Raw genomic sequence first — 14848 nt, forward strand, 5'->3', positions numbered from 1 at the left:
CCAGTGGACAACAGTATAAGCATCGATCTGCACAAATGGGAACTGATGATGTGTCAACCAAGTCAGCAAAACTGACCACCTGATCCCATTACTTGCCCTATATGACAAGCATGGGTTACTGAAGATCAAGTTCTTACTTGGTGTTTACCAAGATAATTGTCCTCAATACAGTCCAGATGAAAAGAGCACAGGATCACTGAATAATCTCTATGTTGGCACATGCCAGCCATTTTATTCTTTAAAAAAGTACATGTATACAAATTAGTGTAAATGTTCGTAAGACAAACATGGTAAAAAAAAGAATGACATGCCACATTATGTTGAGCTAAGTGTATTTGTACCAATACTAACATGTAAACTAAAGCTAAGCCAACAATCTGCATCAAAAACCTGTAAAAGTTATACCCCAAAATACTGTAAGTGTCTAAAATATCAGTTTCTGTGAGAATGCATTCCTTATAGAAAATCCGATTGTAACTTCTGAATGGTGTCAACAATGTCGAGAACAAATACATGAAATATCAGCTTCAGGAAATGTTGCATTCATCAGAAGTGCTCCTATCAAACAAAATATGTGAAACAGTTGGTCAGTCAATACACTGCCACTGTTTGTCTTCATAAAAAGTGCCTCCCTTCATATTGGTTACTTTACATATCAGTATATTATTGAGTCAATATCATTATCAGGTAGTTGTAATTGATTTTATTGAAAAAGGTAAATATTATGCAGTAAATGTACTGTTGTCTTGAAAACATCTGGGAAAAAATTCAGATGAACATATTCATACAATATAATGACGAAATATCAACAAACACTGAACCCAACAAACATAAGGCATATTTCAACTACTGGGATACTGTTCAGATTCATTGAGCCATAAATTTGTCTTGACACTGAGAGTCAACAGCAAATAGTTCCCTGACAATATGTTGATAATATTCAATATAGACTGGTAGGCCACAATTGCTCATTCCCTTATTCAATCTCCACCTTGGAAGGAGGTAGTCCCGATATACATTCTTGAGAAAGGGGGTCTGCACACTTCATTTTCATCCACGTTTCAATGGTCATTTGACAAACTTTCAGGAAGTGTGTGTGTGCGTGCGTGTGTGTGCGCACCCTGCTCTGGATCTGCCTGTGTAACATATTTCCAATTACACTGTCAAGAGTGACTGTAAGTACAATCGGAATGAATTTAAAGTACATGTACATATAAAAATATCTTTTTTCATATACCACTAGTTGTAGTGTTGTAATATCCCGAAAGCTGCAGCCAGACAACTTTTTAGAGTTTCCAGAATGTTTGGAAAGTTGCAAGTCCAGAATTTTCTGGATTAAGAAAGATAGTAAGAAGGTAATTAAGAGCAGGAAAACTGCGTAATGTTTTCCCTTCTGTTTCAATCAAGGCATTAGTCATTACACTCAAAGTCAGATTTGTCCAAGACCATTGGGCATGCAACTTTTTAAAACTGACTGTCTGGTCGGCAAACAGATCATCCTGGAAGGTCTAGCAGGTGGGAGTTGGCAACACTGGTTATTGCTGTAGTTAGAGTGTCCATCCAGAACAGACAAGAAAAGCATCTTGCCTGAAACACTACAAATGGCAATGTGAAGGTTGGTATGTAACGTGGAATACTGGTACATTTCCTGAAGTGTATCGGAGCCAGGCTCTATGATATGCCTGAGTTGGTGTAATATGTGTAACACATTGGTCACATCTGTTGTAGCAGAAAAAGGAAACATTTTCATGATTGAGTCAGAAATTTGCGGTGCCATTCTGTAATCAAAAGCAATGGCAGGATGAGATTCATGGTATATACATCATAACAGACAAGGTTAAAGCATTTGTATGTTGCATTTTGATTAAAACTGTGACTTTCAGCTGTTCAGAAAAAAAAAAAGAAGCTTTAATTGGGATTAAGGATTTGAACCCTCATTCACTGGTTGCAAATGCCTTCAAGGGCCACTGTACAGTGAACCCCAGTTTTTTCAGTACAGGGTGACCCATCCCTTCGACACTATCACATGACAAACACAATATATTCATAATGTGGTTAAAATTTACAGCATCAAAGCGCAAAATCAGTACAAAAAACACATATGAATGATCAACCACTTCTAACATATTTTACCTGCGTTGGGGGTACCCTTGAGGTTAAAGCGATTGCATGGTATGCTGAAGAACCCGGTTTGATTCAACATATGGGTACAATATGTGCCCATCTCTGGTGTCCCCACTGTGATATTGCCAGATAACTGCTAAAAGCAGCGTAGAAGCATACTAACTCACTACCATATTCTAGGTACAGAGCACATCCCCACTAGTGTTTCTTCACAGAGTCTGCATTTTTCGAGGTACACAGAATCAAGCATATTGAACAACTATTCTGAAAACAATTTTGATGTTCTTTTGTGACCTTCTAAATGATCTATCCATTATATTAAATCTTCACAAAAGCCCAAATATCAAGTTTTTGGTTCATTACATCAGATCTTCATGAAATCCTAAATAACACCTTCAGCTGTAATCATGTTAATCTGAGAGATTTTACATAACCACATTTCTGAAGATTCTCCCCCAAATACAAACAAATAAAGGAACACAGGAAAATTCAAGCATTCCTTTCATATTTTCCATTGAACAGAGCTGTAGGAACACTGCCATGATGTGATGTTCCCTTATTTGTTTCCTTCAGTATATCTCCAATTCTCGTGAAACCTTCTGTATGTGTTGTAGATCAGCCTTCAGGTCATAGGCTGCCTTGGAGTACCCACTGCCTGGAGCACCTTTTGCATCATGGAGGTCTGCTGAGTCATCAGGGCATGCAGGTCTTCTGTCCTTGTTGCTGACCTCTCTTTCATCTCGGACAAGTCTTTCTGTAGTGTCCTGATCTCTGCCAACATGGCTGCCTCTGACTGCTTCAATGTGGTAATCTCTGCAGCCATGGTGACTGTCAACTCTGCTTGCTGCCTGGCCAACTGAGCAATGTTCTCAGTCTCAGCTGTCATACTAGATTTGGCAGATTCATGCAGTTCCTTGATCATGTCTTTCAACCTGGATAAAAATAGTCATCTGTATTTTTACAGAGTAGTTATGATGTCACTCTGTGTTTCATGTTAATATAAGCATTAGTCATATCATAATGATAAAGTATTTAAGCGATGGAAACAACAACTTCAAACTTGTATGACCACGTGACTGACCTTTACCTTTGCACCATCCCATGAAGATCTACTTACTGTGTAATGTGACCTGTGACCTGTTGGAGAGACTGTGAGACCTGATGCTTGTTTGTGCTCACTGATTTCGATATAACTTCCAGTCTACAACATAACAAAGCATAACGTACAGAACCATGTCAAAAACAAAAGGCTCTGCTGGCAACTGTTATTCACATATGGTTTTGACCCTTGGTAGTTTAAACTAGTAGTTTAATCATATGCCTGCACTGACACATACTCCACAGTCTTTACCACTTTCCTGATTCAACCAATACAACACATAACTGTATTGGTCATGTGTCTTCACCAACATTCAAGATGGAGGCCTGTGCTCCGTTGTTCAAAACAACCTTATCTCTAAGGTCAACCTTATCTCTAAGATTTCAACCTTAGACCTTTACTAAGGTTAGCCTCCCGTTGCACGAAACAACCTCAACTAAGGTTAACCTTAAGTTATGGTTGATAACTAAGGTTGGTTCGACCCAACCTTAGCGTCTCTAAGGTTGGAAAGGGAATATGGCGGCTGCTTTTATTTTGAGGAAGCAGAGAGTGTACAGAAATGGGAATGTCAAAAATAGCATATTAATGATCACTGACATCAAGTTTTCATGAAAACCAGGTATGATAATTCTGAAACGTCGCCGATGAACCAAGGATTGGTTGGGATGTTTTCGAAAATACACTTAGTGCTCTTTCCGCCATATTGGATAGTGTTTACAACATCACGTTTCGACAAGGCACTTAAGCTTCATAGTCTGCTGCGACAAATGCATCATTGAATTCTCCACACATCAAAAGAATCAAATTACAAATGGTCTTTGTCACCAACACCAACTGTCTACATAAAACGAACGAGAACGAACGCGGTGCTCGAAAGACTCTGCCTTTCAAATGTAAACAAAGAAAAAACCCGATTGTACACTACGTGGCATTTTCGGAAATTTTCCAGCATCCAGCGTGTAATCATTGCTTACAATGGTTAAGTACGCCTAGAATATTAAGTTGAAGAGTATCGCAGCAAGAAATAGCAAGTTGCAAAAATATACAATGCAATCATTTAATGATTCATAGGCAACTGTCAAAGTTTCCGTGCAACGTGACGCCATGACAGACGCAAAATCAAGCAGAACGACAACGGTACTTATCGGCATTTCTGGCTTCTCCCGTCATTTACAATGTAAACGATTAAAACATATAACAAAACACAAATACGCAGAATAATTCTGATTACTTACATCTCATATTTATGTTCAAAAGATCCCTGAATCAAGGCAAGAGTCCTCGCAAAATCCGATGTACCCTTGTCAGTAAAGCCGCCATTTTGAAAGAAATCTTGTCACACGTCAACATTGTTGCACATATTAGGCAATTTCTTTGAGGAGAAGGTCGGTTGAACTAGAGTAAACACAATGTTCATATCATTCCGATTGCACTTTCAGTATTGTGATGTATATTTTGCATATTTTGACCAGGTGCGAGTTTGCCAAAAACGATTTGAAACATATTTTGATAGCAACTAGGATATCTAACTCAATATTTATACGAAAACTGCTTAAGAATATATAACAGGTCATGACTTAATTTGGACAAACCTTACGTACACAATCTAACAGTTCTCTCTTTTTACCTTTCATTACATACCTATGAAGAGAAATAACATAATCATAAATGTTTATATCCTAAATGAATAATCATTTACGCTAAATTGATGCCAGGCAGGTGCACGTGTTGCTCACAATAAGATACGTGGTAAAACCGTCTAATTGTTGGTATGTTCAGGACACTATTTCGTTTTGTCTAAAGTGTGTTGAATTCTGGCATAGTAGCCGAGACCTTTGACATATTCAATGGAAATTAGGTGAGATATATACAGCAAAGCAGTGTCGTCTTTTCCCGACGTCACAAAATGCACAAAACATGCCATGACGTCAACTAAAATGTTGCATTATATAATTATATAATGTCATTACATTTGAAGATGTGTCTTTTACTCCGTTAGTAGTGATGTAAAATTAATCAAAATACATCAACACAAACAGGAGAATTTGGGAATCGAAGAACTAAATTATGTATTACCATCCAAATCGATTTCTCATGTAGTACATTGGTATCTTTCCTTACAAACTGTGAAACTACCAAAACGTCTCCGCTCACATTGGGGAACTTTGTATTGGAATAGGTTTGTTCACTGTGTACAAAACATTACGAAAATATACAGTCCGTATTCACAGCAAGTTCTCTCCATGTGATCTTAGTTACACTGACCTGATGTAAAGCATAGCGGGGTTATGTCCCCTTATCTTTATGCGTGCATCATCTCCCTGTATACGTCATAGAAGAGAATCCATTTTTGAAATTTATTGCGGGCCATTTTTAATATTGAGCGTATAACGTTGTGCATTAACAAATAAATCCATTTCATATACACTTATGTCGTTCTGACATTAGGCTGTATTTTCTTCGCTTACACTTTTCGTAAAGATGATAAATTTAAAATATTGTAGCAGAGTGCTTTTATTGGTACACGATGAAAACGGAGAAATTTAATGATTTTTAACGCACACAAAAGTTTTGGACAACATTTAGCAGTATCTATTTCTCAAATCCCTGAGGTTGTCGCAGTTATATTTATACCAACGGATGGGAAATTAAATATTCTACATTTCTATTTAATTTTATAGCCGTACACAGATCCAGGACCACGCTAGCGCAATTCTCACACAACGTTCACTTTTCAAACCTTGTGAAAATGTGCGCCTGAAAAAGAAAATCGGCATCCACAGGTTAAGGTTACGGCTAAGGTTGGAACCCAAGTTAAGGTTGCCCTAAGGTTGTTTTGTGCAACAGGCGTATCTTTTTCTTAAGGTGTTCGTAACTCTAACCTTAGTGTTTAAGGTTGATCTTAGCTAAGGTTGTTTTGAACAACGGGGCACTGGAAAACAGTACTCACTGTGTTGTCATATCATCTGTCAGTTGTCTTCCTTCCAGCTGCTCAACACAGTCCTTCTCATGGCAACTTGCCAAGTCGCTCTCTAAGAGAAAATAACACACAAGCATCAGATTTCACGGTTCTGTGAAAGGTATGTCAAGATGTCACAGATGCTCATTCAACAAAATGCAGGATTATGGAGAAGCTTGGCCAATGGGAGTTTGGGGATTATAGAAAAGATATCAATCATCTGTTTTAACCTTCCTCCTCAAACATGTTTCACCATTCTTCAATCTATTACATAGACTACATATACCCCCAATAGAAAAATTACAGTACATTAACATGAGTCAGCCAATATGGCACTATCTATTTCAATCACAAAACTACAAACACTCATGTATCACTAACCAAACAACACAACGTGCACATATGTGCACACCCATTCATATTTTTAATCACTCAATACAATGTTGGTATCACTCCTCTAATTTTCCAGGCTGATTCCAACCTGACCTTAACCTGACCTTTAGGTTCCGTTCTGATGTCCACCTCAGTCCACTCCTCCCATTTAGCCATCGTCTCGTAGCTGACCTTGAACCTGTAGATGGTGTGTGGCTGAAGGTTCCGCACAGTGCACTCAGTGGAGTATAGAGTCAGTGCCAAGTCAGGCTGGTCAATGTTTGGGATACCTAGAGATCAGAAAACAGTGCCAGCTACATTGAGATGTCAGACTAGACTAGACTAGACTAGCCATACATCACCCATCCTGATGTGTCAAGGGAACTGTATCTCTTTTCTATCACTACAAATATCCTGAACATATTTGCCTCCTTTGTTTCTTTCAGAAATGACTATCTCACCTAAACTAATCTTAGTATACACATCCTCATTTTGATGTGTAAAACTTAGATAGCTAGTTTAAGCTTAATATGAAATATGTGGAATTAGTCCAAGGCTTGCATTATCCCAAACTTACTTCCAAGAGAGATTATGCTTCACAACGCTTTGCAGACAATTCAGAAGTCATCAGGTATTAACATCACAATGAATGACATCCCTTTTTGTCTCCTTGATAGCACTCATTTATACACTCAAGACACTGACGATACCACTTTACTCACTGTGAAAGTGGAAGGAATGAAGACAGATGATACGAAGATTTTTTAATATCATCCTCAAGTAAAGTAATCACCACTGGCTGATTAAGGTTTGAAGTCAAGAGTTTCATTTTGAAGTTGTTCGTACCCTGTACAGTGTCGACTATTTTGTAGCACAGTATCCTATACCGAGAGGCACCTTTGTCTGCAGGGCTCTGCCAGTGGATGGTAATACTATTAGGGGTAGTTTTTCCAGCATGTACTGAAATCAGGAAAAACAAAACAAATCAGTGTCATGGCAGACTCCAGAAATGCTTCAAGTGTTGTGAATAGCATGTTGTGTAAAGTACTGCATGATACAGAATCTGCGTAAACAAAGTCTTGGATAATAAGAAAGCTTGGTCTATTATGTAGAAAAGGGCGATGAGACAGACAAACTGAACAGTTGCCTTTAAACAAAGGTGCTGCTTTACTCAATACTTTGGATGAAAATCTTCAATATGACCACAAAACATCCCCATCACCACTTCTAATGGATTAGGAAAAAGAAGATTATACAAGTAAGATTTAACAAAAAGTTACTCTTGAAATAACAGCTGACTAAATGCATTGTATACATATTGTTATTGCAATACTTACATTCCTTGTTATGGTACCGGAAACATTCATTCTTAACAGAATAACACTTTAACAGTTAAACATTTTTCACTTGATGCTACCCCTGGAATCTGATACTTCAGTCCATCTCACACTTCAAAAACCAAAACAGCAGGAGAGGAAGCCTTTACAATTTAACTTAATACTTAACAAAAAAATTCAAACATTGATATGTCTGACCACAGGTAAACTGTAACATAAATGGGTTGCGCAGCATGGAGAAAGTGACAAATCTTCTTACATGCGAGCGAAGCGAGCAAAGGTTGGCAACGTACTTTCCTCACTTCAGTTCGAAAAATATTTTTCATGTCAAAATAGAATATCGCCACCATCAAAGGTATAAGCCCATTTCTTCACTGGGTTGTGCTCACACATTTCTAACTCCATGCTGAACAATTACTCATGTGAAATATTTTTTATTCAACATTTTAAGCACAACTCGTGGTATATCAGATCGTTCTTCGCCTCCATTACTCCTTCCAGCTTCCAGTTCAGCGGAGTGAAGGAACAGGAGGGTATCATTCCATATGGAATACTTACAGTTACCTCCCCTGCTTCATTCGCCCATTACATTAGAAGTGTTTCATGTAGAATAAATGTTACAAAAATTCTTACAATATTGACGACAGATAAGACAAATAAACTCCAAAAGTTGCATGATAAAATTAGGCAATATGGTATTTCTTTTTAATTTCTGCTTATTCTTGTTCTGCCACTCCGTATAACTGGAAGCTGGAAGGCTTAATGGAGGTGAAGAATAATCTGAATACCACAAGTGGCACTTAAAATGTTGAATAAAACATATTTCATGTGAGTAATTACCAAGCATGGGGTAGGGAATCTGAGAGCACAATGGGAAGAAATGAAGAAATGGGAGTGTACCTTTGATGGTGGCGATATTTTATTTTGACATGAAAAATATTTTTTGATTCGAAGCGAGGAGAGTACATTGCCAACCTTGGCTCGCTTCACCCGCATATTATCATATTATTATTATTAGAAGACTTGTCATATTCTCTATGCTGCACAACCCCATTTGTGCTACAGTGTGCCTGTGGACTGACAGAACAGTAACAACAACTGGTAAGGCTTTCTAAACCAACTGTCATCTGTATAAGTACCTAGCTGCCACAAAAGTATCCCATGTTCCATAAATATCTAAAGTTAAGCAAATAGTATTTCAACTCAAAGTTGGTCTTGCGTGTAGATTCTGCAACATGCCATTGACACTGCCAGACTCCATGGAAAGCCATGTTCTGAAGATGTCTCCATATACTTTGAGTCTTGGGACTGAGGTCAAAGAGTCCGGTTTACTCCTTTAGATTTGTTTGGCAAATAACAAAGCAGAGGATAAATCAATATATGACATACCAGGTATGGTGAGTATTCCATCTGTACCGGTCTTACACCGAGGACACCATGAGCAACACAGGAACCTCTTCAACATCTTGTAGATGTGCCGAACCAGGAACAGGATACATTCTATGGCATTCAGGGGAGGAGGAAGACAAGGTCGTTGGGCATACTCATAGATAATCTGGTACCTGTACCATGCCCAGTGAATCTTTGCCTCACCTTGGACATTTGTGTATGTGTCACTGGGAATAGAGAAGCAGACATGAACTATACTCTCAGGACATCTTCACATACCTAGCAAGTGTGATTCACTGACCTGTGTTGACAATACAAAGATCTCAGCATAAAAAATATCAGCATCAACATTCTGACAGTAAGAAATGTAACTCGACAGGAAATGTCAATACCTAAGACAACTTGGCTGACCAAACCCAAGTGTTTTCATCATGGTGTATTCTGAAGTGTTCAGTTCAACTTACTTAAACTTTGCGATGAGAAGGTTGAGCAGCAGGACGTGTGTGATGATGGAGTAGATCCCCAGGAGTACTGGCACAACATACTGCCCCTCCTTGCTGGGGCATCTGTCCATGGTACGGTTACCATATAGGTTCTCATCATTGGTACACGATTCTGAAGATAAATATGTAGCCAAATATGTTCTTGAATAAAATAGGGACATTGGTGAATGACAAGGACAAACACAAGGCACAAGCACTTCATCAAACGAACGGGATGAGGTCACATCATAATTTGGAGATGTTTGAAAGGCAAATAATCAAATTTTCAAGAACAAGGACCATGCCACTACTTTGTTCAAGGAAGTCATGACATGTTACCTAAGTCAGATCCCTCTATTTCATCCAGGAAGAAATCCCCATAGATCTGCCAGTAAGCCTTCCGTGGGACATAGTACAGCATTCTGACATCTGGCCGGGACTGAGGGTACAAGATGGCCTCTGATGCCACAGCATAGGACAGGATGAAGACCATCAGGATGATCACAAAGGTCACTGTGTCCCTGATCTGACGGCAGATTGATTTAAAAATGTATTACTGTTTCAGTACATGAAATCAATAGGTATACTGGACTCCTGAGGTTCCTTGTGGTGGTCTTTTGATCTATGAAACCCATCCATGTTGAATATCTTGGTCATGACCACCCTTTCAAGAATGATTTCAAACAGTGATATTTACCTCTTAATGGCCCTCAACTATCTTCCATTTTTTCTAGTTTTCTCAGCTGCATTTGAGCACTTCATGGTGTCTAAATTATGAAAATCAACTTTCTCGTGCAATACCAGAATGTATAGAAGACCTAGACCCCATTCCACAAAGCGACTGTAGTGCTAAATCATAATTCCCATATTTTATCATAGACTTATGACTGTTGTACCACTATGATCATTTTGAGGAATGGGCACAAGGTCTATATTCCTATAAGTGGCCCTGTCTACTAGTGTCTGTTAGCAGGTATTATGTCTATTACAGATCCAGTATCTAAAGGAGGTCTAATATCTGTTATAAGCCCAGGGCCTAGGTTTTCAAAGCTCTCTTAGCGCTGAGTTAGTCATAAGTGCCATATATTAACATTAATGTATGACTGTCTTAGCGCCAAGAGAGCTTCCAAATTCTAGGCCCAGGTCTATGGCAGTGTCTTTATAAGGCCCTCTGTATATGTAAACATATCTAGGTCATCAGAGTAAGATCTAAGGTTGTTATGTTTTCCTGTTCCTAGTTTATGTTTCCCTACCATTTTGAGTATCATTGTGAACATGGGTCCGATGTCAGAACCAACAGCAAAGGCCTGAAGCAGACGCATACAGAACAGGACAAAGTCTATGCTGAGCACAACACGTCCGACTCGGTGCACGTCGGGGTGTGGGATGACCACAAGTACCATCCCCAGGATGAAGATGATGATGGTGAAGACATCCAATCGGTTCCATCCCTCCTTCCAGTACAAATTCCACCGACCACGCAGGCTCTGTTCCCTGCCAGTCAGACACTGAAATGGGACATGCATCAAAATCTAGACGGATGTAGCTCATTGGTGAAAAGTGTAACACTGGGTGAATGATTCTAGTGTAACCTAAGAAATATAATTTCAGGTACATGTGTCTTTGTATAAGACTGTCTTTTTATCATTCAGTTAATCATAGTTCTAGGTGCCTTAACACCACTGGTGATGGAAACTTAACTCAGTAGCTTAGGATTTATGTTCTTAAATAAGATGTCGTATTTATACACTTTTGGCCTTGGTCACATGAAATTACAAAAAATCTGATTACACATCATTGTCTGTGCTAGTGGGTAACAGTCCAACAAGCTTTTCAGAGAGTCGACTGCTGAAAGTACATAACAGTACAAGAAGCTTTCCAGAGAGCCATACTATATTCACTGAAAGAGACTGGGAATTAAACTCCTTAAGTTGCCTTTTTTTCTTCAAGTCACTGCTTACACTACTCATACTTGATGTAAGAGCGACTGAGTTCAGTTTTACGCCACACTCGGCAATGTTCTAGCAATATTCCAGCTACATGGCGGCAAGCTGTAAATATTCATACCAACCACATTCATCTGGTGCAGTCAATCCACTGACCCACAGTATCAGCATTGATCTGCGCAACTGAGAACTAAGGACATGTGACAACCAAGTCAGCGAGTCTAACCACCTGATCCCATTGCTCGTCTTTCATGACAAGCATGGGTTACTGGAGATCAGTTCTATCCCAGATCTTCATGGGTCACTTGATGTGAGAGTGAATTTTGTACAGTAGACATGAGAATGGCTGTGAATACATACCTGTCTGACTTCCTCCACAGCATAGAGGAACACCATGCCACAAAGGATAGCTTGACACACACTGAACTCTTGGTGCAAGTCCACCAGCAGCACATAGCTGAACACAAGTAGGAGCACTAGGAATGCCACCTAGAGTGAGTGAGTAGATGAAGGCAATGAAAAACACAAAATCACACAAGATGTATAAAAGCACTGGATACTGCAAATACATGGAACACTACTCACATTTTAAACATTTTCCATGCAAGTTCTTATACCTACCACATTCATCTGGTACTTGACCACTGGGGCGGAGTAGAAGTCACGTAGGCCCTGACAACACTTGCCTTGTCTGCTGTCAGGAACTGAAATACTGCAACAAAAATCAGCCGAACCTGTTACCATGGAAACAAGCTTCAGTTCCAGCTGTCATTACTAATGGCCAATCAGGAGAAAACACAGACTGATTTTAAGCTATTTGTTAAAAGATAAATTGATCCAAAGCCTTTAATTGCACCAATTTTCTTATCACGTTATTTCTTTATGATGGGTCGATAATTGTTGCATGTGTGGAACATGTAAAAATACAAAGCATGGTCTCGTATGGTACATAATCTGTACGCTATAATTATACATTTGTTGTAAATTATGTGAAGTGGTTATGGCAACATGACCAAAAGGTGAAGACGATACCATGGTAACAGTGCAAAAAGTCAGCACATTTGACAATTTCATTCAAGATGAGTAGGTTACTACAGCAAACTGTGGATGCGAATTATATAACATATCTTTGCATTTACCTAGTCTTTTGTTGCAATAATAATCAAGTTTAATACATCAATTTGTTTTTCTTTATATCCAAACATGATGTTTTGCATCTAGAATTAATTTTGTGTCTGTATATCATTCAATTCACGATTATAATTGACACGTACACACTTGCAAAATATGTGTTAATACAAGCACAGAGGTCATGTCACTAACTGCGGCAATCATCCATGATAATGTTAACGGTGTTTTCTATATCTTATTTAAGAAAACCAGCATTGTCACTAAGGTAACAAAATCCCCCACTGCAAATTATCAAATTAAACTTAAAAAGTAATGAAAATGAATGTCGTAGTTTAAGATGAAGATAAATGTGCCTTCCCAAGATGAAGCTTGGTGATGAATAAGAAAATACAGTGATCAGTTCTTGAGATATCGTGTTGACAAGCTTAACATGCAGGTCTCCATGACCACTGAGTGAAGGTCACCACACCACTTCTCCAGATGAAACTTGAAGTCAGTGCCATTTAGAAAGTAGTCAAATATAACACATGTCATATTTGGGATTACACTTTCTTAGCAAAGTACAAATTCTAGCACTTCCTAAACGGCATTGTGTAATCACATCTTTCGGCTATGGGAGCTGTGAAAATTTACTCTTGTCAGAAGGTACACAAAGTATGCAGTCTAGACTACCAGTTGTCCGACTTCCATGTCCAAGTCGCGATGGCAGAGCAGGTTAGGCGGCTGATTTTGTGTGCTGGTGACTAGCTGTCTGACTCTGAAGGTGCGGGTTTGAATCCTGAATGGGCCTTAACTCAATATTTGCACTTTAAGTCATTATGCACCTACCTTTCTCAGAAAAGTCTCCATTTGAATTGTGACTGTCTCCACATGTTTACACACATGCTGCAGCGTGAATCAAAGATAGCAGTCGTGTAATTTAAGCTAATTAAGGCTAATTGAGTTGCTTCACCAACAGGGTGGTGGCAAAACGAGAAGATCCCATTTAGCCCCCAATCTTTGTACGATTGAATACAGTGTTCCCAGAAATTATTGAGAAAATCTTTGTTTTTTTTATAATGTTGCTAAGATTGGAAAAAGGGCTTTCACTATGCCCTAAGCATACTAAATAAAGGAGACAACTCTTGAAGACTTAGAAGGCAGCTCATTATGTCAAGAGTTATCTCCCTTGTCTGAGCAGACGGCTTCCTGTGTTGGCATGGCAGAATTTACAGCAAGAGAGAAAAGAAAGCTCATTCTAGATGATTTTGAAAGGGGTGAGGCTGATGCTTAAGTGTTAGCTTGTAGACATGGTATTCCTCTGTCTACAGTATACAGAACTTTGAAGAATATTCAAACAGGAACCGGGATAGAGCACAAAGCAGGGGCAGGTCGGCCTAGGAAATTCAGTGTTGTGGATCGCCGAAGACTTGGGCAGATTGTGAGTAGGGGCAAATTGAAAAGTGTTGAGAACATCAGAAATGAAATGATTAGCAGAGGAGGTCCTCAGGTATGCATGAAACAGTTAGGCAGGAATTACAGAGACTTAATTGGGTGAAAAAACGTGGAATTCCCTCGCCGTTGATGAAAGATGCACAAAAGGAAAAACGTTTAAACTGGTGTCAGGCTCATGAAAATCAAGATTGGGATAATGTTTTCTTTTCGGATGAAAGTTCTGTTTGGCTTTTCCCTAATTGTGTGAAAATTTGGACCAAAGATACTGTCAAACCTATCTACCAGCGACCAAAACATAGCCCGAAGTTTCACATGTGGGGTGGCATATCGGCTCATGGAGTGACGCCATTGTGTGTTTTCATGGGAAACTTGACAAAAGAAAGATACGTTGACATTCTAAATGGTCACCTTCTTCCGACAGCACAAACATTGTATGAAGATGATTGGATTTTCCAAACATGGATGACGCAACATGATTCTCAATAATTTCTGGGAATACTATAATCATGTTTCACTTAATCATGGCAACTGATCCAAAGCCTTGATCTGCATCTTATTATCTGACATTGTATCTG

At 38.9% G+C, this 14848-nt stretch overlaps 1 protein-coding gene across 1 annotated transcript in view; it reads right to left on the reverse strand.

Moving 5' to 3' along the window:
• Nucleotides 1–201: 201 nt before the first annotated feature.
• The window catches only part of LOC137295085 (transient receptor potential cation channel subfamily M member 4-like), a 39357-nt gene continuing 24710 nt past the window's right edge, over nucleotides 202–14848 (reverse strand). Inside the window, exons 19-29 of the mRNA XM_067826368.1 lie at nucleotides 12330–12420; nucleotides 12069–12197; nucleotides 11016–11270; nucleotides 10102–10288; nucleotides 9745–9895; nucleotides 9281–9507; nucleotides 7401–7514; nucleotides 6680–6844; nucleotides 6174–6255; nucleotides 3242–3325; nucleotides 202–3056 (exon numbers count right to left, since the gene is read on the reverse strand). Coding sequence (XP_067682469.1) covers nucleotides 2747–3056; nucleotides 3242–3325; nucleotides 6174–6255; nucleotides 6680–6844; nucleotides 7401–7514; nucleotides 9281–9507; nucleotides 9745–9895; nucleotides 10102–10288; nucleotides 11016–11270; nucleotides 12069–12197; nucleotides 12330–12420 — 1795 coding nt within the window. The 3' untranslated portion in view covers nucleotides 202–2746. The remainder of the gene's footprint in view (nucleotides 3057–3241; nucleotides 3326–6173; nucleotides 6256–6679; nucleotides 6845–7400; nucleotides 7515–9280; nucleotides 9508–9744; nucleotides 9896–10101; nucleotides 10289–11015; nucleotides 11271–12068; nucleotides 12198–12329; nucleotides 12421–14848) is intronic.

Source organism: Haliotis asinina, chromosome 8 (assembly GCF_037392515.1).
Source record: "Haliotis asinina isolate JCU_RB_2024 chromosome 8, JCU_Hal_asi_v2, whole genome shotgun sequence".
Classification (NCBI taxonomy): domain Eukaryota; kingdom Metazoa; phylum Mollusca; class Gastropoda; order Lepetellida; family Haliotidae; genus Haliotis; species Haliotis asinina.